The sequence below is a fragment of the Pterocles gutturalis genome, unplaced genomic scaffold, assembly GCF_000699245.1.
Source record: "Pterocles gutturalis isolate BGI_N339 unplaced genomic scaffold, ASM69924v1 scaffold36358, whole genome shotgun sequence".
NCBI classification, from domain to species: Eukaryota; Metazoa; Chordata; class Aves; order Pterocliformes; family Pteroclidae; genus Pterocles; species Pterocles gutturalis.
This window is the reverse complement of record NW_010119288.1, coordinates 1-21069: the sequence shown is the minus strand read 5'-3', so window position 1 is coordinate 21069 and position 21069 is coordinate 1. Positions and strand designations below refer to the sequence as shown.

Here is a 21069-nt window from a genome sequence, read left to right as displayed (position 1 = left end):
AGACCCCACCTGGAGTACTGTGTTCATTTGTGGGGACCCCAACATAAAAAAACATGGACCTGTTGGAGAGAGTCCAGAGGAGAGCCACAAAATTAATCAGAGGGCTGGAGCACCTCTCCTATGAGGACAGGCTGAGTGAGTTGGGGTTGTTCAGCCTGGAGAAGAGAAGGGTCTGAGGAGACTTAATAGCAGCCTTCCAGTACCTGAAGGGGGCCTATGGAGAGATGGGGAAACACTCTTTATCGGGGGGGTAGGGATAGGACAAGGGGCAATGGGTGTAAGCTAAAAAGAGGGTAAATTTAGACTAGACATTAGGAAGAAATTTTTCACTATGAGGGTGGTGAGACACTGGAACAGGTTGCCCAGAGAAGCTGTGGATGCCCCATCCCTGGAGGTATTCAAGACCAGGCTGGATGAGGCTTTGGGCAACCTGGTCTAGTGGAGGGTGTCCCTGCCCATGGCAGGGGGGTTGGAACTTGATTATCTTTAAGGTCCTTTCCAACCCAAACCATTCTATGATCTGTGATTCAGTCCATGTGCTTGGGAAAAAATTGATCTAACCTGAAATCCCCAAGATGTGTATACTGTAGATGTCCTCAATATCAGCTGTTTCACATTAGACATATTCTCTCATTGCACTTTGGTAATGGCAGACAGGCTACAGGAATGTTTTTCACACAACTGAAGAGGATGACTGATTTGTTGTCTGCCAGCATGGCTACCCAGGAAGGTCCTACTCAAGGAGGCAGTCTTCTATTGTGTAGTATTTATGCCACTTTTCTGGAATAATCTACTGTAGAAAAAAGGTGCTTCAAAAAATTTTAACAAGAAGTATTGCCTTAAACGAATTCCTCCAAATAAACAGAATCATGGATTGAACATGACTTTACCATGTGGTCTTGTCCAGTCCCCAACTCAACTGACTCACCATAAATCCAGCCTCAAAGGTAGATCCAACTTTGATATTACATCAGATTGCTCAGGACTATATCCAGTCAAGTTTTGAGTATTTTGAAGGACGGAGGTTTTGTTGACTTGTCTTTCTTCAAATAGAGCAGTTGCCTCCTACATGTTGCCTATGCACAGCACAGGGTTTATAGTGTTGACACTTAGTCTAGCAAATCTGTGTCATCCCTTCCAGCTGTAAGTGTATTACTCTGCTACATGCTAAGTGTATCTGCAAGAGAATCTAGGTGCCAAAGTCTTCTGTTGTGTACAAAGGGAGACTTAGAATACTCGGGGTGGAATTCAGTGAGTGAGTTTAGGGAGAGATTCTCAATACAGATGCCATTCTCTAAGGTTAAGTCCAGAATGCAGAACCTGGCAGCAACACAGTTTTTCAAAGAAGAGATCTGTGGTATTTCCTGTCAGTTGGGAGAATACTCCAGTTCTGACCCCTAGCCTCTCTTGGAAGTGACTAAATTTTCTTAAAGTACAGGATAGGTACTTGAAATATCTGTATTGCTTACATACTGTTGAAATTACACGTGTCAATCAATCATGGTAGGTACCAGCACAACCTCAAAGAATATGACAGTAAAACTAAATTACAGATGTATTAATGTGAGTATTAATGGACTTTCCACTTCCAAACTGAAAAGAGTTCTTTAATTATTATCCTAAGGAGATACAGGTCTTAATGTAAGCCAGTTTTAAGCACAGTAGCTTTAGAAGAAGTATTTTGGGCCTGGTACTGATTTCTTAGCTATGGCAAAAAACATGTCTCAAGTTTTAGCGATATGCTCTAAACTAGTGCGGTTCAATATTTATTTATTTATCTCGTTATTAGTTTGTGGACCACACAAAATTGGGTGAGAATGTTGATCTGTTTGAGTGTAGGCAAGCCCTACAGAGCTGCACAGGCTGGATCTATAGGCCAAGACCAACTGTTCAACAAGGCACAATGCCGGGTCCTGCACTTGGGTCACAACAACCCCCTGCAACACTACAGGCTCGGGGGAGAGTGGCTGGAAAGCTGCCCAGCAGGAAAGGACCTGGGGATGCTGGTTGACAGCCAGCTGAATATGAGCCAGCAGTGTGCCCAGGTGGCCAAGAAGGCCAGTGGTGTCCTGGCCTGCGTCAGAAATAGTGTGGCCAGCAGGACTAGGGAAGTGATTGTGCCCCTGTACTCGGCACTGGTGAGGCTGCACCTGGAATACTGTGTTCAGTTTTGGGCCCCTCACCACAAGAAGGACGTTGAGGTGCTTGAGTGCATCCAAAGAAAGGTAAAAAAGGTAGTGAAGGGTCTTGAGAACAAATTTTATGAGGAGCGACTGAGGGAACTAGGGTTGTTTAGCCTGGAGAAAAGGAGGCTGAGGGGCGGCCTTATCGCGGCCTATGACTACCTGAAAGGAGGTTGTAGCGAGGTGGGTGTTGGTCTCTTTTCTCAGGTAACAAGTGATAGGACAAAAGGAAACAGCCTCAAGCTGCAGCAGGGGAGGCTTAGGTTGGATATTAGGAAACATTTCTTCACTGAAAGGGTTAGCAAGCACTGGAACAGGCTGCCCAGGCTAGTGGTTGAGTTACCATCCCTGGAGGTATTTGAAAGATGTGTGGATGTGGTGCTTAGGGACATGGTTTAGTGGTGGACTTGGTAGTGTTATGGTTGGACTCAATGATCATAAGTATTTTCCAACCTAAATGATTCCATGATTCTAATACAGAAAATGAAATAGAGCTGCTACAAAGATTGAGATAGATGACTTTATGTGGTTCTTGTGAGATGAAAAATTATCTCCTGAAATTAATTCTGAAGTTTGGACAGCTCATCTTTTAAAATAGATTAGAAAGTTGTCTGGAATAATTTATTTGCAGTTGTTTGGCTCTGCCTTCTAAATGATAGTAATTTTTTAAAAAGCATATGATTCAAGTTTTTCCATTGGGCACAAAAGAATCTAAGCTAGAAAATGCAAAGGGATGAGACTTCCCAGTGGGGGAAGAAATTAATCCCTCTGAGCTAGTCTTGTCTAAATCTGTTTCTGATCTTTTAAAAAGTGTACCTTTTCAGATTTAGTGAGATTACCAAATTAGGAACCAGTTAATCATAGGCCTGCTGACAGTTGTGTAAAAATTTAACTTTCCTTAATTAAACACAGTCTTGTAAAAGTACATGAAGTTATTCCCTCTGTCTGCAGTGACAATTATGTTCCTATGGCAAATATTTGGAAGAAAATTCTGCTAATTAAAAAAAATCCACATGAAACTCCAAATGAAATTAATTCCAGCCTTTGTTTTCTTCCTCATCTACTCACAATTCTAGACCTCAGTGCTTAATTATGACAGGTCCTCCAAATGCACGTCCAGCTTTGCTTCACCTCATCCATGCTTTCACTAAGAATGTGGGCTTGATGATCTGTGGCCACGTACATATGGTAAGTGTATTCTGTCTTTACTGTAAAGTGATCTTGTTTTTTGGGTTTTTTAACCTGTTTGCTTTTTCTTTATGGTTCTTATTTGTGTGTGGGTTCTTTGGATTTGTTGTTTTGTTGGTTTTATTTTTTTTAATGAAATCATAATTAGACATTGAGAAGTGACAAAAGAGAGATGTACTGGTAGGATCCACTTATGTATATGTCATGACTGTTCTAGTTTTGTATACTACAGGGGAAACTTTGTAAAATTAGTACCTTTGACCCTTTGACGCTTAAATGCTGAGGAAGCTTTGTAAGACTAAAATGAACATTGGATTACAGCCTGTGTCTCTTTTCTGTCCTTGTGTTATACAGTCTTATACACTCTTACATGCTTTTGACAGAGCAGTTTGACAAAATGATGTGCAGTATACAGCTAGATTTCCTCTCAGTGTTACTGTTTTAGAGAGATTGATTCCTGTGTAGTGTTTTTGCAAAGCCTGGTCTGAAATAAACCTTCTTGAGCAGGAAATTGAATATTTGTTTAGCTGATAGTTAAAAATTGCTCTTAACCTTTCTAGCAGTTTTTTATTCCTTCAGTTATCAGATCCATTTAATTGGCAGGTGGTACAGTAATGTGAAGAGGTATTTCCTTTCCTGTTCCCTTTCTACCCAGCCCCTAGTATTTCCCTAACTTTCCCTGTTCTTAGTCAGGATATGGGGGGTGGGTTTTTTTAGGGGTTGGGAGTGTGTGAAGGCTGTTCTGCAAGGATATAGTTTCAGCAGTTCTTACTACTTTAAAAAAAAATTATCTTCTGCAGCAGACCTGTAGAGGGTGGGGAGAAGGAAGCAAGCTTCAGGTAATTGTTCTTCGAAATCTTACTTGTTGTGAGTTCTCTTGACTGTGGTATAAGGAGGCTGTCATACTATGACCTGTGACAAAACTTCAGTTAGCTACAGAGAGGCTGTTGCATCTCTGATAAACAGTGGTAAATACCTCTTTGCATATTGAGATCGTGTATTTTAACTTCATATTTTAAGGCCAAACTTTTTCTGTCACATCATTAAGATCATTTAAGCAGCATAACTTTAAAGACAAATAGGTTTAAATTTACCACAGTTGCTGAATGGAATTGCTTCTGATATAATGAAGATGAGAACAAATCAAGTTAATGCAATTCACAGAACGTGCATCTGTTAAGCAAATATTGGTCAGTTTTGTCTTCAGAAAATTTGGTTCTTTTAATTCCTGTCTATATGTGAGTGCAAAGGACAGAAATTGAGTAATACTAGAGAGGTAAGATGTCACAGATGAAATTACTGTCTTTCAAAAGTAGGGCTGTGCTGAGAAAAATCAGGTAGCGTCACCCTTCTTGTAGGGAAGCAATTCTAATCAGAGATTTTCTGGGACCCTATCCTGTCTGTATTTAAAATTGCTTTCCTACAAGAAGGGTGATACTACCTTATTCTTCACTAACTCTGACCATTTGGTCTGAGGGTATATCCTTTTGCAAACTCTGTCCTCTTGCAAAAACTGGGCTACTGTATTCTTGATTATACCTCATCCTGTATTCTGCATTTTGATGACTAGGAGGAACACAATGATTTGTCCTCATGGAAGTAATAAAAAAGAAAGTATTTGAAGGGGAGATAACTGACTGGAACATTAAACTGCAGAAGTGACACTACTGTGACAAGGGCTTTCTGATCAGGATTATATACGTATAGAGGCACACTTGTACAGCTTGAAACAAATATTCCCGTAAAGCACAATATTAAGTCATCCTATATCTGTGTATGTTTTCACTAGAAAGCGCTTTCCTTTTAAAACTGCCTTATACTTTGGAGGATAACCTTGTGCCATCTGCTGGGAAAGTGGGTTGTGCTCCGCAGGAACAAGATTGCTAAAGCTTGAGCAGCCGTCTTCCTGAAAATGAGAATCTGGTCTGCTCTTTGCTGCTGATAATGCCTGGTGTTTTGTTGTTTTGGGTTTTTTGATAGTGTGGAAGCACATTTTGAGGTTCTTCAAGTTTAAATTGGACTCTAGCAATTAAATTAAAAAAAAAAGCCGGGGGGAGGGAGGTGCTTTGTGGCTACTCTTAGTTCTTATTCCCTCTCTTCTTTTTTTTGCCTTATTTTGAAAGGGTCCTCGAAGGCAAGCCATGAAGGAACTGTCAACTGATTTGGCTAAATATCAGCGATGGCTAATTAAAAACAAGATGAAGGCTTTCTATGCACCAGTGCATGCAGAGGACTTGAGGGATGGAGGACAATACTTAATGCAGGTACACCTCTCTTAATTTATTTTTTTTTAAATGAAAGCAGTGTAGATAAACATCAAAGTTGGAAGTGTTTTTATACTTTGAATTACTTTCATTTGTGAAGTTATCATAAAGCTTTGATGAAAAATACTTTTTCTGGTTAAGAAAATAATAGAACCTTTAGTTGTTTCAGTAACATGTTTTTTTTAAAAATTGCTTTTTGTTCTTAGGCTGCTGGTCTGGGTAGAATGAGGCCTAACACCCTTGTTGTTGGGTTTAAGAAAAACTGGAGACAAGGTGACATGAGAGATGTTGAAACCTATATAAATTTATTCCAGTAAGTAGAAAATGCAGTGGTGTAGCTCTTGTGTTCCATTTCAAACAATTTAAAAAAAATGAAAAAGCATTTCATGTTTGCTAATAAGTCAAGAAGATCTTAGTTGTATGAAGTCTCTTTCAGGTAGAGTAAGATTTTCCATATTGCTCATCCAGCAGTTTTCAATACCTCTTTTTTTCTGATACGGAAATTAATAAGCAAGTTTTTATAGCTTAAAGATATTCAATTTCTGTATAATAACTCTTTCTGCATCTAGAAGGAGTTGTGGCAGTTGTCTAAGGTTTAAGATTTACTGTCTTTAGAGAGGTGTGGTTTCTTATGTGCCAGTCTGCTGAATTCTTTAAAGCAAAGTTTCTATTGAAAGAAGGGTTTTCCTACACTACTTCTGTATAGATTAAGTGTAGTAGAGAATGAATCAACTCTTATGCTTAAGTTCTATCTTCACTAAACCTTACTGTCATATACAAAAAATATTCTAGTTACAAGACACACAGCACTTGACACCCAAAGTAATATGGTAGCCAAAAAGGAGATGGGAAGGGAAATCCCAGTGTAATATGATAGTACTGAAAGGCAGACCAGTTCGGGCTGAAAAATTTAATAGAATAACTTCTGCTACAAGTGCCTAAGAACACCAGAACTTGCTTCTTGCACTTCTGGAGAGAGTTTTTGTTTTCCTTATGTGCTACTTAACCCACTTCATTTGTGCTTTGCACTTCTGATTTACTGTGCATTTAAAAGAAAGAGAGGATTGGGGGATTAAAGGCAAAATTAGAAAAGGAAAATCATACCCTCCCACTCTCCTAGTTCCTTAAGAGAAAAGCAGGAGAACCAAATGCAGTGAAAAGTAAGGAAACTGTTGGTTAGTTCTTGGTTTCTCTTTTTTTTCCTATTTTATTTTGGAATGGCTTGTGCTGGAAGATCTGTCAAGGCCAACAAGTCATGTGCACATGCACATCCCAAAAGAGAAACCTCAGGAGGTAATAACTGTAGGTCAAGCATTTTTGTGGAAGATCTCTGGAAAACTGAAAGTTTCTGAAGCACACAATAGAAACACATCTAATTGGTACAGATTTAATAAATTAAATAATGAATTAAAAATGTTTACTAATGGACAAAACATTATTCTTAAATCAACCTCGATTTTTCTTGCATTTATCATAGAATATGTTGATACTTTGAACATCTCTAATCAAATTTTGTTACTTCTAAAGAGAAGTGTTTAATGAGTGAAATCTCAAGAAATTTCTGTCTGTGGAAATGACATGGGAGGGAGTTCTCTGATTTGTCATTGTTTGCGATGAAGCTTTTATATCTAAAGGACTGATGATTAATTGTTAATGCAAACTGTATGAAATGGTTAAGTTCATGTTTTTCTGTCTTTTATCTTGGGAATTTTTTTGTCTTTCATTTTACTCCACTTTTCTCAGACATTTATTCAGACTTTTTGCTTGTTTCTACAGTAATGAAGTTTCCCTCTTTTATGTTTTAAAAGAGCAAGTTCCTTCTCCATCAGATGTAATGAGAATAGACATATTATAGCTAACTTACAGATAATTTGATTCTAAATTACAACAAATTCATAGATGTGTTTAATACCCAAATGTTTTGTGAAGATGCCAGAAATGTTTACTTCTCAGATCAAGGAAATCTACTCAAATCCCTTTATTGATGAGGGGAGATAAAAATTTAGATTTCTCAGTGTATTTTGTCATTTATGCAGAACTTGACTGACCTGTTCATTTTGCTTTTATTTATTGCTGTTTACAGAGGGGAGAGAGGGAGGAGAGGGAATAAATACCCTTTCTATGTGTTTCTTTTCAGGATATGGTATTCAGTTCACTGATGTAGTTGATGGTTCGGAATTGAAATTGTAACACAGATTTATGATCCGCGAGTTTAAATGGCAGTGTTTAATCACTGGAATTTGTTCAAAGAGGGTGTGTAAAGTAGGTCCTTCGGGAACGAAAATGTTGTAAGATTTTAATTTATTTTATTTTGTTTAGTGATGCCTTTGACGTTCAGTATGGTGTAGTTGTCATCCGCCTAAAGGAGGGCCTGGACATTTCTCACCTTCAGGGCCAAGGTAGGATTTACTTTGTTTTGTCTGGTGAATAGCTGTTCTAATTCCCTTTTAATACTGCTTTCTGAAAATATGAAATTAAGTTATTAAAGAAAACCAAACCAAAATACCCCTCTTATAGAATAAAAATCACAGAAGTTTATCAATACTGAGATGTAAAATAAGTATAACCCATGTTCACCAACAGAACTTGTTTTTCTGTGTGTTTCAACTTTCTGTATTTGTAAGCAATATATAGTTGCTTCCAAAGGATTTACTATTTTACTGAAACAAATTATTAAAGAGGCTGCCAAATTGCTACCGGGTATTTGGGAGCTGAGTCTAGAAATTCTGAACATAACAACAAATGTTGCATGATCCATGAATGCTGTGGGTCTAGTGTGGGTTGCCAACCCCTGTGCACACTAGTTTAGAGACCTCAGCAGTTAGTCTGTCTCAGGTTTGGAAAGGTTTTCTATTTTAAGTATAGAAGACTTGCTTATGCTTTGTAGGTAGTGGTTTTAAGCCAAGTGGTATAATTTCAGTTTAATTTCAAGCAGAATAATGAAGGAAGCCTGTGAGCTTTGGTGACAACTGTGTACTGAATTGATAACATCTAATTTGTTTGTAGCTTGCTCCATACTATGTTGCTACAGTGAGAAAGAATGCTTATGACACAAACTCTGTAGGGGAGCATCCTACTGAAAGAGGGGAGGGTTGTTCCACCACTGGAAACATATGAATGTCTTGAGATTTGCAGAGAGCCTGTGACTATGCAGGAGGGCAGAGGAGTATGAGAAATGGCAAGGAGCGACTGTGCAGTGTGAAAACAGCACTGCTGAGAAGACTGGGTAATATAACACCAAGCTGTCATAAGAGTCTTAGTATTCTCTGGGGACTGTGAATTTGCTTTAACTTTGACAGCTACCAAGTAGTACCACTAAAGCCAAACCTTGAAAAAAAAAAAACTTGTCTGTGAGACATAGTTGGCCTGGGCCTTTTCAGCTCATCTTTCTCTTGAGTTAGAGTGGAAATGTGAAATGTTTCACGAAGAGATTTTTTTCCTCCTGGTTGTACTTCCTCAGTATTGGCTAACTCTGTTTTATGTTAGCCTGTGGTAATGCAATCAAAAATCCCAAAATCTGGAAGGAAGTAGCAGGAAATTGCAGCTCTGCTTAGAGGAGGAGCCTCTTTTTAGTCTGAAGCTTTTGTTGTTGTTTTTTCCTGTGTTTTTTTTTTTTTCCCCTCTTTGCCAAGCATAACAGTTCCAGTAGTATTTAACCAACTGTGAACCATTTCAGTATAGTCACATACCTCTGATACCATTTGGAACCAATAAGTGGTTTATAATGTGTTTCTTTGCTTTCTTAAAGAAGAGTTGCTGTCATCCCAAGAAAAATCTCCATGTACCAAGGATGTCATAGTAAAAGTGGATTATAGCAAGAAGTCTGAGACAGACACTTCTATAGCTTTTGCTCCGTCATCTAGTGAAAGAACTCCCACTTTACATAAAGGTAACTTTAAAGTGTATATATATAACCACTTTACATGAAGGTAGCAATTAAATGTGAGTTCTTTCTCTCTCTCTCTCATTCCTTCTTCCGTTCTTTTCTCCCTTCATCAATTATTTAAGGAATTTTTATGTCTGTGGAACAAAAGTGTCATGCTTTTCTAGCCATTGATGTCTGATCATCTAAGTACTTTGGTTTAGATCTTACGAGTATGTAAAATAAACCTTTCACGCCTAGTCTTCTGAATGAAACAGGTGATAGACAGTGACCTACAATGGAGTTTCTTTGTTCATGAGTTTGACAGGCATTAAAAATCGCTTGAGAATTGTGCCCACACATCTATATATTAAGTATGATTTGAAGGCTGCTAAATTTATGAGGGCTTTTTCACCTCAAACTAGAATATTATATGCATGTTAAAAGACACAAATCATTCAGGATACTTTGACATGACAATAAGCAACTTTCCTCTTCTTTTTAAAGTAAAAGTTTGGAGTGACTTAATAGTTAAGTGAGCAATGTGATTCTTTTTTTTTTTTTTAAGTACAAATAGATCTCAGGATCTGGTAGACTGCATTTCTGTGCTTTTTCTTTGTATGAAAATCCATTTCATTCTACATCTTTATTTTCTAATTTTTTTTGTATACACTAGTAGTGTTTTCATTAACATCACAAAGGAAATTAACCTTTTTATTTTGTATCTTTAAACATCTTCCAGAGGAGGACGAGGATGGAAAGACTCCAACACAACCACTGTTGAAAAAAGGCAGGCATTTTCCACCTTTTTGTGTTAAATCATTCTTTTGCATTGTTAATTTCAGTTTTCCTTTTGTACTCCTTTCTACACATCTGTATGGGAGTGAGGAAAATATCAACCATGCAGTGTTAATTTGTTTCTTCATATCTGCTTTGGAATGTGCTTCATCTTTAGGGATTAGGCTATGGAAAAATGCAACTTGGTGGAAATTTCCTAGAACAAGTTGCTGCTGAGAAAGGATTGTGCATGTGTCATAAGATATGAATGTTGGATTTTATTGTTTTTCAACTTTCGTTCTTAAGTTTGATGTGTGTTCAGGAGCTTGCTTAGTTCTCTGTGTCTCAGGTATCTGTCTGGGACCTTACTTGATTTAGGAGTAAGGGAAATATTATCGAATGGTGTAGTAGAAGAGCTCCATCTGTCTGTTCAGTCGATCTTCTAAAGCCATAGTTGTTCTGTTATTTGGAATTGTTCAGTAGCTTGCAAATTAAGGCATAATATAGCCACTCAGTGAGATTAACGTCTGAAATAATGCATCTTGGCATTTTGAGAGATGAATTGAGCAGTTTTCACTTCCTGGTTTATTTCAGACTTTTTTGAGCTTAGCAAGTATTTTTGCCTTAATTAAGATTCATCAAACTTTTTTTGACTTTTCTTCATAATTTCAAGAGCTAGAAGCTGTTGTGTTTTAATAATGGAAAGGGAGATTACATCTTGAAGCACAAGATGGCAGTTTGGAAGAAGTCCCAGTATGCTGAAAAGTAGCGTATTAATGTAAATCAGTCACAGATGTACTCTAAAAATTCCTAATAAAATAAGGACTGAGATGAATATACTCCTGGCTCTTGTCCAAACTGAGATTTTAAGTAAGGGAAATGGGTTAGTTATTTCTGTAGTTTAAAAAAAACAACATTTACCTGTGTTAATCTAACTGAAAATTCCATTTGTTATCTTGTTCTCAGCAAATCCAATAACTTTGTTACACAAAATAGTCTATATTGTGCTTTGGAGCCTTGCACATGGAAAACAGTACTTGTTGCAAAAGGTAGAATTCCAATACGCAGAATTCCAATATGCAGAACTAGGTTTTATTTTCACCACATGCTTAAAGAAAAATAGGTTTAAGGAAAGAAGAAAAGTGCTTAGGGCATGGTATTTACTTGTAAATTAGTATCTGCATGTTTTTAGGCAAGTTTTTTGTCATATGCAAGAGGTAGTAATAGTGTATGACCTAATGCTCTGAAGTATGTATTCAAGGTTAGTTAAACTCTCCAGTCAAATGACTGTATAAAGATCTTACATATCCTTTATTTCTGAAGTGTCTGCTAAATTATATTTAAATCTTTAACAGCTGAAGTTAGAGTTTGCAGACTCCTTAAATATAGCTCAGTTTATATCCACTCAACCAAAATTTGGAGTTGGGTTGGAAGAAAAAAATTTTATTTCAATTTAGAGTTATCACAACATACTAAGAAGTTGCATTTGATGAATTTCAAGGTGATTAAGCAAAATACTTCAAAAATGAAGTTTCACCATACTTTTTTCCAGATTCAAAAAGCCCATCTTCTCCTTTAAACTTGGCTGACCAAAGACTTCTTGATGCTAGTACTCAGTTTCAGAAGAAACAAGGCAAAAGCAATATTGATGTCTGGTGGCTCTTTGATGATGGAGGTAATGTGCTCTATACTTCAAAAACAAATGTTGTGAAAAAAAATGGCATGACTTTTAATTAATTGTTAATAGATATCTTTCAGTCAGTTCACATATAGATTATAAATTTGTACTATTAAACTCTTGACACGATGCTATGTTTTCTGAATCATTCCCAAATTCTGATGAAAATGCAGGTTTGACACTGTTGATTCCGTATCTTCTTACAACCAAGAAGAAGTGGAAAGACTGTAAGATCAGAGTGTTCATTGGTGGCAAAATAAACAGGATTGATCACGACAGAAGAGCGTAAGTTTACCTTCAAAAATTTCATTTCAAATGCTAATAGAATATGTTGCAGAGTAGATGACTTTCTCTTCCTAGTAGCCTTCTTTAAACTATACTTTTGTTGAGGTGTAATTGTATTCTATTCATGTTCTCCAAAAAAAGGTTCCATTTCCCCCAGATTGTTTTGGATGAGATACCTCAAGTTAAACTAATTTTTTTCTGCGGCATGGCACTGGAGAAATGTCTCACACTAACATTTTCTTTTTCAAATATATTCCGAGGTTGTCTTTAAAGGGAGAGCTCTTCTCTTAGTTTTGTGGTTTTATTTTTTTTTTCTTTTTCCAAAGCAGGCTGTTGATTTATAGCTGTATGCCAGGTCACCTTGAGGTTGTTTTTTTTCTGTCACATTTAAGTTGCCTTTTTTTTGTTGTTGTTACCAAACACCTGTCTGTTCAACCTGTGAAATAATGAAAAATCTGATCATTCATAAAGACTTGTTTTTTCCGGTACAGGATGGCTACTTTGCTCAGCAAATTTCGGATAGACTTCTCAGACATTACGGTTCTTGGGGATATTAATACTAAGCCAAAGAAAGAAAAGTAAGTCTCAGAAAACCCAACGTGTTAGTTGAAATCTTGATGTCTTTCATGAACTTGGAACACTTGATTCTTTCTTACATAACAGTTGTGATAGTGTAGTTCCTATGACATCCAGTGTTTCATGAAAATGCAGGAAATAAATTCAGCAATAACTCTTATATCCAAGAAGGCAGAATTTTGTATTTCTTAAATATCTGTCCCTTAGACTGTAATATTAAATTTAGAAAAATACAGTTTAAAAATATTTTTCTGGAGCAATCTTAAAAAAGATAAATGCTCGCAAAAAATTAAATGGTCTTTGTCTTGCTTGGAGTCTTAGTTTAATGTGACAAAAGCTTGGTCCTCAAATAGCCTGATCAATTTTTTATGTTTTTTAAGTTGCTTGGACTTTTAATTTATGCAGGAAAGATCATACACGTGACATATCTGATTTTCAAGTTTAAAAAATATTAATTGTAGATGGCTTTCAATACAAATTTATAACAATGTGTAGGATCTAAAAATGTTATCCTCCTTTCCCTTGAAGTAATCTTTATGTTGAAGTTGTAAAAGTATCTTTTACATGGATATTCATGTATCTGAATAATTTGACATGTCATGCAAGTTTGGAAATACTGGTTTACAACTGACGTAAATAGTAAATGCTAATATGCATTGCTTTGTACCCTGCTTTTTAGTCACCTTTTCTTAAATGTGTAGAAGATAGCAAGCAATGAAATGGTAGAGGACTTCTGTCACTCTGATGCTTTTGAATGTCTTTGCTCCTGGGAGCCTGCTACTGTAAAATGTGTAAACTTAGAGGTAGCATGCATTTATGCATGAAATGCTGAGATTGTAAAAGTACATGGAGTTACTTTTATTTCATAGAAGTGATCCATTAATTGTGTCTTCCAATAGCATTTTTTCTCTCTCTGTGGATATATTCCCCACAGTATATCCAAATCCTTTCCAAGATACCAGTTGGCATTAACAAAAGCTATAAACTAAGTGGAGAAAGATGACTTAACAGTTGCTGTGCTGTATAATAGAATATTGGTAATACTTCTCCATTTTGTTCAGCCAAAAAATAGCAGTTTTCACCTTTGATGAAGGTGAAGTCGTTTTATCAATTAACTTCAGTAAAGACCACCAAGGGAAGAAAAACAGATTTTTTTTTTTGCAGTAGTGTGAGGGTTTTCTGGAGGAATGGGATCACCCTAGGTAGAAAATAGGCATGGGGGAGTGTTTAACTATAGGGAAGCTAACATGTTTCACGTACTGGTATTACAATGTATCCTAAGAGGTATTCCTTAATGTTTGTTAAACATTCCCCACTGTGATTTGAAACCACAGAAGACTGGCAATACCTTGTCATCTTTTTAAAAACTATTAAAATAGCATCAAAGTGCAGTTGTTTCATTGGATGTAAGGCATGCATTTCAATATGTTCCACTAAAAATCTTGTTTATTTTTCTCACATCTCACATGCTGGTGCTATTTAAAGACTTTTCATAACTTGTGGCAGCCTTTGTTTGCTGTTCAAGTACCCTAACGTGGGCAGAGAAAGTACAGTAGTGTAAGTTGTTCTTTCTGGTAGAAATGAATGCCTCTTTGGTCTTCAGGAGGTTTTCTCCCAAAATACTTGCTAAAGTTCAAGTAAATTCAAAGTAAAACCTCATATTCTAACAACTACAACAGGAGGACTAAACAAGATGTCTGTGGTTATTTGCATTTGAATGTGGCTCTTGAACTATATTGGGAAGATTAAAAAAAACAAACCCAAAATTAAAATATCAGAGTCAAAATCCTAATGGCACTAGCATGCGACTTGATAGCTATTTTTTTGTGTGACCTGTAAACTGCTTCTCTTTCAAATTTAATTCTGCAGAAGCTACTGTTAGTTACTGTACATTTTCCAAGGTAGTACTCTTCAACTTTCAAACAAGTATCGTAAAACTCTAGCAAAAGTTGTTTGGTCTTTTTTTTTTTAAACTGGCTAAAACTTTAATTGCATGATGAATAGTGAAAGCTCTTACAGATGTCCCTAACTGTTTGTTGAATTATATTGTCTGTGTATAATCATAGCTGATTTGATGTTCTAACTGCAATTGTCAGTGAAAAAATGTCAGTTCACTTTATTTTTACATGGTAATACAACTTTCTGATATCATGAAAGTCATTGCTGACATATTGGCTCATACCTGTTTTAATCTGGCTGTTCACTTAATCATTCCAGTATTGCAGCTTTTGAAGAAATGATAGAGCCCTTCCGACTTCATGAAGATGATAAAGAACAGGAAGTTGCAGATAAAATGAAGGAGGATGAACCATGGAGGATAACAGATAATGAACTGGAGCTTTACAAAACAAAGGTTCTGTGTTCTTCAGAGTGTTATGTTAAATGTTGTTAAACTTTATACTCCTACTGCATTTGCAGATGTGATATCATTGAGTTCATTCTTGTTATTCTTTCTTCCATAGCTGTTTAGATTAATAGCTGATGGAAAGCAGCATCTAAAACCGTTTAGATGGTTCACCAAATAAAAAGAAAAGAGAGAATGTTTCTGCATTCAGTAGCAGGGGGGGAGGCTAAACTACTTTCCTACACAGTTTCAGCAGTTAACTTGGAATAATATAGTCTATATTCAGCTGTTTGTTGACTTTTTTTTACCAAATAAACATTTTTTTGCTTTGCTGTTAAAAAAAAAAAAAAAAGGCACAACACATTTAATTGCTCCTTAGCACCACAATTACAGGTTTGACATTTTTCCCAAGCAGTTCTTCACTATAAGAGACAGAGGTATTCCTTCTCAAGTGCTTCCATGGAGGAGGCTCAGGTAGCATCCTGTAACAGGATTCAGATACAGACAAGTGTCTAAAGAAAGACTCGTTAAAAGTTTCAGTGATCTGAAGTTCTTCAGGATGGTCCCATGTATATTCTACCCTTATCTTCTTTTTCTTGTCTGTTTTTATACTTCTGTGAGGATTTGCAGTAGAGAAGAAATGGGAATGGTAGGTTATTCTGCATTGTAAGTGGTGGGGGAAAAAAGAATAATAAAAATTAAAAGGAGGAATCAGTTTAACAGGTAGGTACAGATTGACTGGCAGCTGCTGCTGAGATCTGCATATTAACAAAGGGCTGGGGGAGGCAGATTTTATAAAATACAGTTCCTTTATAGTTAATGAACTTCTTGATGCCTTGCTGTTCCTCATGTCTACAAACACTGCCAAAATTAACTTTGAGGTAACTGAAGTGGTTTATTCTTTTGTCTGCTGACAGCCTAATTGTGTCCGCAGAGGCTAGCCTGCAGGCTAACTAGACTTCAGGTCATCTGAGAACAACAGATCTAAGAGAAATGGTTAACTCAAAATATTTCCTAGAAAGTTAATTCACATCAGAAAACTACTGAGGAAGCTACCTCAGATGTTAGGACAGAATAGGGTAGCAGGAAAAGGGAGGCCCATTATGGAGATAGGCTTACCAAATGAAGATGGCTCTTCACTTCTGTAAAACCTGCTCACTATGAGCTTCTAGGATGTAGTTAGAAGAATCTTGAAGAGATCATAAGCTATTGCTTCCAGGAGCAATAGGGGATGGTATCGTTATCAGAGGAACTACCTTAAATTTAGCTTTCATAGTCCTTGGCTTATTTGCACATTTTAAGCTTACTGCTTTCTTCTCTCCCATCCTTGTAACCATAGGTATTTTTGAAAAGTAAACAACTTGCCAAACTGAGATGGAAGTACATGCTTTATGTAAATGACTTACACCAATTGATCATAACTGCTTTTCATTTTTCTTGAATAAATGAACTTTTTGTAGTTTTATATAAAAAAATAGCCTCCTAACAGTTTTCACTTTGTAATTCCAGACTTATCGGCAGATTAGGCTAAATGAGTTGCTGAAAGAACATTCAAGTACAGCTAACATAATTGTCATGTAAGTAAATGATTTATACTGTTACCCTAGTTGATACGGAACTGTAACTTGAAATAGAAATATATGTAGATACAGGTTGCTTCTGGTGCTGCTTTAGGTGATCACCTCTACATTTATAGTGTGGCTCCCAGTTCTCACATTCCTTCTGTTCCTGCATGCCAACTGTTCCCCTTCCTTTCAGGTCCTTACTTTCAGTTCTTTTTTTTAGGAAATCCCTCTAGATAAATTTAATCATCCTGACAATGATTTCCATGGAATTACTTGTGGTGTAAACAACCAGAACGCAGATCGTAGGTTTCTTTGCTGTGTTTTTCTTCAGGAACGTGCTTCAGAGCTCCATGACAAGTGAAGTTTGAGTAGGGTAAATAGAGTAGCTTTTTCGAAAGAAAAGAGTATGGCATGTTTTGGAAGGACTGAGAAGGAATATTAAACTGCATCAACCTGGCATAGTAAGAAAAAGCTGTATTTTAAAATCTTGAAGAGTCTTTAAAGAAACTGTCTTCAGCTGAGAAGAATTCTTCATGAAGTTACCTGAATACAAAATGGTGTTACGTGGACAAAAGTGAGGGGTAAATAGGTGTAAAGGCCCGTGGTGCTTAAGATACAAACTCTCAGCTCATTAACTGAATTCTGAGGGGAAAAAAAAACCCAAACTAAAAAGATTAGGAAATTTGACTTACTATCTACCTCTTTGCAGAATCATACTTTCATATTTATATCATGTGACTTGTACTCCACCAGGTTTTTTTAATTGTTGATTTTTATTTTTTTTTTCCTTCTGACTTGTAGGAGTTTGCCAGTTGCACGAAAAGGTGCCGTTTCTAGTGCATTATACATGGCCTGGTTAGAAGCTCTTTCTAAAGATCTACCGCCAATTCTCCTTGTTCGTGGGAATCATCAGAGCGTTCTTACCTTCTATTCCTAAAAGTACTGCACATGGGACAGCTATGATGAAATATGGTACTTCAGTGCCCAGGGGAGAGTGACTGACATGGTCTATAGTTTATTAATATCACAAAGGCAAAAAGTGACTCTTCTTTCACTATTTCACTGACTTGAAAGCACACAAGGAAAGTCACTGTATTCCTAAAGTTGTGACAACTTCAGTTTTATTCTATATTTTCTGTAATTTAATCTTGCTTAATGGGGGAGGATTCCTTCTTAGATTGAAGAACAAGACAAGCTTTTTGTTTGCAATTTGAATAGCAGCAATAAAATGTTTTATTTTTGATCAATGAAAGGATTATAGATTTATAAAACCTTTTAGCCTTGAGGTGCCTTCTGAAATTAACCAAATCTCATCCATACATCCTATTTTGTAAATTTATATAGAATGTCAAAATCTGCCTTCAACTAAGAGTTTAGATCAGACTTCCTTTAGTTTCTAATCTCTTCCATATTACAATAAAAATGCTGCTTTTCAGTCTTCCATTGAGCTATTAGTTCTTAGTACTGTATGTTTTCTATTGTCAGAAAGTTTTTGGTTTTTTTATTATTATATCTGTTAGATTTAAAGGTAAGAATTGGGGCAGGTCGTTTGAACTAAAACAAATTCCTGATGTTGTTGTCAAGACTTTGTACTGCTAAATTTTGTTAAAGTAGACCTAAGGATCCTTTCTGCTAGTAGCATTTTCTCAAATTTTACAATATGTACTACGTGGGCACCAGTCTGAGATACACAGCTAATGTTAGCTACCTTGGCGAAGGACACTGTTCAGTCTTTGCTCTGTAGCTCTAATATAAAACAGGATTCATCCTACTGACTGAGGCTTTTTATCTTACTACAAATGAGAAGCAAAAAGACCTGTCCTAGTTCTTGGCCTATGATGTTTTGGTGTCACTTTCAACTTACTTTGAAACAAAACTCAACTTAAGGCTTGAATGGGGATAATACAAGCAATGTGATGCTATCTAACAGAAAACAGTAAACACTATGTGAAATCTTGCTATCCAACATGAAATGTAAATGCTACAGTTCTCTTGCATTTTTCAACAAATGGTTAAAAGGACCACTAGTTACTAGGGGAGATGTTTTGAAGTCGGTTCATTCAGTTGTCAGAAAATACATTTAGTCCTATTAAATAATACTCAGGTTTGCTCATTTAGCAATTTAGATCTATTCCATACATCCTACTTTATACATTTTCTATGTTTAATAAGGAAACTGCCAATCTCGTGTGCCCTTTCATTGTGTATTTTGAAAACTTCATCATTTAGTCTATTATGAACACCTACACAAGAAATTTCACTTCAGCCTTTGTATAAAGGTTAGTAATGTGAACTGTTTTTCAAATTCCTAATACATTTTGGATAGAAAGGATTACCTAAAAACATTTCACAAGCTTTTGATGTTAGCATTGGATATGCTACTGTGTCAGTTTACCAATGGTTGAGTGACTTTCGTTTAAGGATATACAGAAAAGGTGTGGTTTTATGCTAAATACAAGATAAAATGGAAATGTAACTGTTCTTTTTTGAAAGACAAAGTATGACCATTGTGTGGCAAGGGAGAGCTTCAAGTTGTGATTAAAGATAACGATATTCTACACAGTGCAGTATACACTGCTGTCAAGTTCTTGGTAAACTGCAAAAAAACTTTTTTTGCCGTTTCTGTCAATTGGATTTGAGACTATTGAATTATTTCACTTTAAAAAAAAAAAAAAGAAAAACATACATGCATGTTTTGCTGCTAAGTGTGAGATAACTGATGCCAGCATGAATCCAGCTTGTTATGATGAATATTGTAAGATCAGACAGTTTGCAATAACATTGCTGTTTCCTTCCAGGTGAAGAGATGGACATCAAACTTACCAATGTATCTGTCACAGGTTTTACAGTGTTTTTGGGGGATAAGGATGTCACATTGTGAATATGGAATCATTGCCATGTTTCTTCTTGTTTTGTGGGTTACATTCTTTTGAACAGATGGACAGTAAGGCATGGACTTAGTGCTGCTATCTTAAAAAAAAATTAAAAAAATGTGCACAGGTGCACTTATTTAAAAGGTTTTTTTTGCCCATTCAGGAAACTATAGCTTGTGATCTGTAACACAGAAACCAAATGAAGTGTGTGTATACATGCATATATGTGTATAAAATTATATAAAATATATCTAAATATGCATATGGGGATAGTTAAGGTAATGTCTGTGAAATGACATTTAGGATGCTTTTCACATGCACTCTCAGAAGTCCACTAACGCTAGGCACAAGGTCAGGTTTCGAGATTATTTGCTACATTAAAATTTCAACAGTGGTAATTTTTGCAACAGATATCAGTTGGTGGCTGTCACTCCAACTTCTGCTTTGATTTTGACGCCAAATTTAGTTTTGTTCCAATCATTGTTAATTACTTGAAAAATGAAATCACTTACACACAGCGATTCATGCCTTCTTTAGATTAGATTTCTTTGTATGGGTTTAGAAAGACTAATAGCTGGAGAAAATCAGTTATTTATTTGTTCACTTGTATTTAGGTTTCCTTTTACATACATTCTTTTTATATGCTTTTCTGACATTACATATGTAAAAATAATTTAAAGATTTGAGCGTTAGTGGGTAATGGCCCACTTGGTTTGAAGATGTAAGATTTGATACTGCAACTGTCACACACAAATGCTTTTCTAATGTTTTAACGTAATTATTGCAGTTAATACTTTGTACCAGGGGGATGTCACTGCAATAAAAGGAAGTGAATTCAGTACAATTGTCTTGTCTAAAAAAAGCCTTTTTTTTTTTTTATTGCTGGGGAATAGGGAATAATCTTCACCGTTTTAACAGATTAATGCTGACAATAGTTCTGATATGTGAATATGGTCATTGCACGCATCTCATACTTAACTTTGTTCTGGAATTTGCATAGGACCAGGAGTAGAAGTTAAAGCCATTCTGGTGTCTTATAAAGGAGAAAATTGTTTTGTTCTAGGGGGCAATATTTGCTGCTGCTGCTTTAGGAACCGCAGGGGTTGCATAGGGAAAATAAACCTTGCTTTGCTCGCTGAAATTTGTCGTGACTGGCCAGACACTGCAGACCCCTCTGCAATACATGGAGTTTAACCGGGAACGTTAGTATCTCAAACCTTGTTCCTGTTACATAGGCAATGTGTTTTGCCTCTGCAGAGCTGCAAGCTGCCGGCTTACCTCCCTGTTCTTACAGCGCGGAGAGCAGAAAGCAACCCTTGCTCTGCTCTTCCTCCCTCCCAGCAAAGGCTGGCTTTACCCCTGCCCCCGGCCCTGTGCTTGCCTTTCTCAGCCGGTGTAGCCACGCTCACCCCCACGCCCCCCTGTCGCGATGGACGCGGCCAGCATTACAGCCCCACGCGATATAAACTCCGCT

The 21069-nt window shown here is 36.6% G+C and overlaps 1 protein-coding gene across 1 annotated transcript; it reads left to right on the top strand.

Annotated features, from left to right (window-relative positions):
- Positions 1-3259: 3259 nt before the first annotated feature.
- On the top strand, positions 3260-18157 carry LOC104463993 (solute carrier family 12 member 2-like; the record flags this gene model as incomplete). The annotated part of the gene is made up of 12 exons (XM_010076526.1): positions 3260-3371; positions 5495-5635; positions 5842-5948; positions 7955-8034; positions 9384-9524; positions 10240-10287; positions 11827-11949; positions 12126-12237; positions 12729-12815; positions 15031-15166; positions 16667-16734; positions 17524-18157. Coding segments are annotated over 12 exons (1291 nt in total), but the record flags the coding sequence as incomplete, so codon positions are not given.
- Positions 18158-21069: the final 2912 nt, after the last annotated feature.